The following is a 1,725-nucleotide window of genomic DNA, read 5'->3' as shown; positions in this document are numbered from 1 at the left end:
CTGACTGCCATGTTTGACGTCCACGGAAAGCTTGACTCATGTTGACTCCACAGGAAAAGCTGACTCCTGTTGACTCCACAGGAAGCTGACTCATGTTGACTCCACAGGGTTACGCTGGCCATGTTGATCCACAGGATGCTGGGCCAATGTTGACTCCACAGGATGCTGCGTCCATGTTTGACTCCAACAGGATGTGGCCCATGTTGGACTCACACAGGGTGCTGGGCCCATGTGGACCTCCACAGGGAGCTGGCCCATGTTGACTCCAACAGGGAAGCTGACTCCATGTTGGACTCCACAATGCGCGATTTGCTAGATCTGGCATGTTTGACTCCACAGGGATGCTGAGCATGTGCTCCACAGGACTTGGCCATGTTGGACTCCAACAGGGATGCTGGCCCTTGTTGGACTCACAGGGGATGCTGGCCCATGTTGGATCTCCACAGGGATGCTGCGGCCATGTTGACTCTCCACAGGGATGCGCGCCATGTTGACTCCACAGGATTGCTGGCCCATGTTGACTCCACAGGGATAGCTGGCCCATGTTGGACTTCCACAGGGGATGCGCCCATGTTTGACTCCACAGGGATACTGGCCCATGTTGACCTTACAGGGACTCATGCACGGGAAGTACCCATGTTGACTCCACAGGGAAGTGCTGGCCCTGTTGACTCTACAGGGAAGCTGACTCCATGTTGACTCAGGCGACTCGTTATCCACAGGGGGAAGTGACCCATGTGTGACTTCCACAGGGAAGCTGACTCCATGTTGATTCCACAGGGATGCTGGTCCATGTTGACTCCACAGGGATGCTGGCCCATGTTGACTCCACAGGGATGCTGGCCCATGTTGACTCCACAGGGATGCTGGCCCATGTTGACTCCAACGCTTCCCACAGTGGTGTCAAGTTGGCTGGATGTCCTTTGGGTGGTGGACCATTCTTGATACACACAGGAAACTGCTGAGCATGAAAAACCCAGCAGAGTTGCAGTTCTTGACTCAAACCGCTGCATCTGGCTCCTACTACCATACACCGTTCAAAGGCACTTCAATATTTTGTCTTGCCCAGTCACCCTCTGAATGGCACACATACACAATTCATGTCTCAATTGTCTCAAAGGTTTTAAAATCCGTATTTAAATCTATGTGACGTAGTGGGCAATTTCCGTGGACCACTTTTGGCCACGGAAAGTGCTACTTTCAGAACTACTGGCTAAAAAGTATACAAAAGTACCGGAGAATCTCTTTAAGCTCTCGTGATGAAGAGACAAATAGGCCTATAATGCCACAGCACAATGAAGCAAAACACAACAGATCTCACTACTGTATGTGTGTACACTGTGTGTGTGTTTGCATTCTTGTCTATCCTACCTTGGCTCGTAGCTGTCCCGATGTGGACACCTTCCGGATTAGTTTCTGCTCCGTCTCATCCGGCTCTCCGTCACTATCGGAGCTCTCTTCACCGGGTTCGGGGTGCGCCAGGTGGTCAGTTTCCAATGATGAGAGAGACTCCCGTGGTTCTTGGACGTACAGGACATTCGGATTCAGTTTGGAAGCCATGATGGTGGCTGTTTAAAGGGAAATGACTTGGGAGAAGGAGTACTGAAGGAAAGGACTTGGGAGAAGGAGTACTGAAGGAAAGGACTTGGGAGAAGGAGGACTGAAGGAAAGGACTTGGGAGAAGGAGGACTGAAGGAAAGGACTTGGGAGAAGGAGGACTGAAGG

At 51.7% G+C, this 1,725-nt stretch overlaps 1 protein-coding gene across 1 annotated transcript in view; it reads right to left on the bottom strand.

Moving 5' to 3' along the window:
* LOC112074032 (diacylglycerol kinase eta-like) overlaps positions 1-1,719 on the bottom strand; it is a 73,952-nt gene extending 72,233 nt beyond the window's left edge. Inside the window, exon 1 of the mRNA XM_070440364.1 lies at positions 1,372-1,719. Within this exon, the coding sequence (XP_070296465.1) occupies positions 1,372-1,560 (189 nt within the window). The 5' untranslated portion in view covers positions 1,561-1,719. The remainder of the gene's footprint in view (positions 1-1,371) is intronic.
* Positions 1,720-1,725: the final 6 nt, after the last annotated feature.

This window comes from Salvelinus sp. IW2-2015, unplaced genomic scaffold (genome assembly GCF_002910315.2).
Source record: "Salvelinus sp. IW2-2015 unplaced genomic scaffold, ASM291031v2 Un_scaffold2469, whole genome shotgun sequence".
NCBI lineage: Eukaryota > Metazoa > Chordata > Actinopteri > Salmoniformes > Salmonidae > Salvelinus > Salvelinus sp. IW2-2015.
The sequence above is the reverse complement of the archived record's forward strand: the minus strand, read 5'-3'. Positions and strand labels throughout refer to the sequence as shown.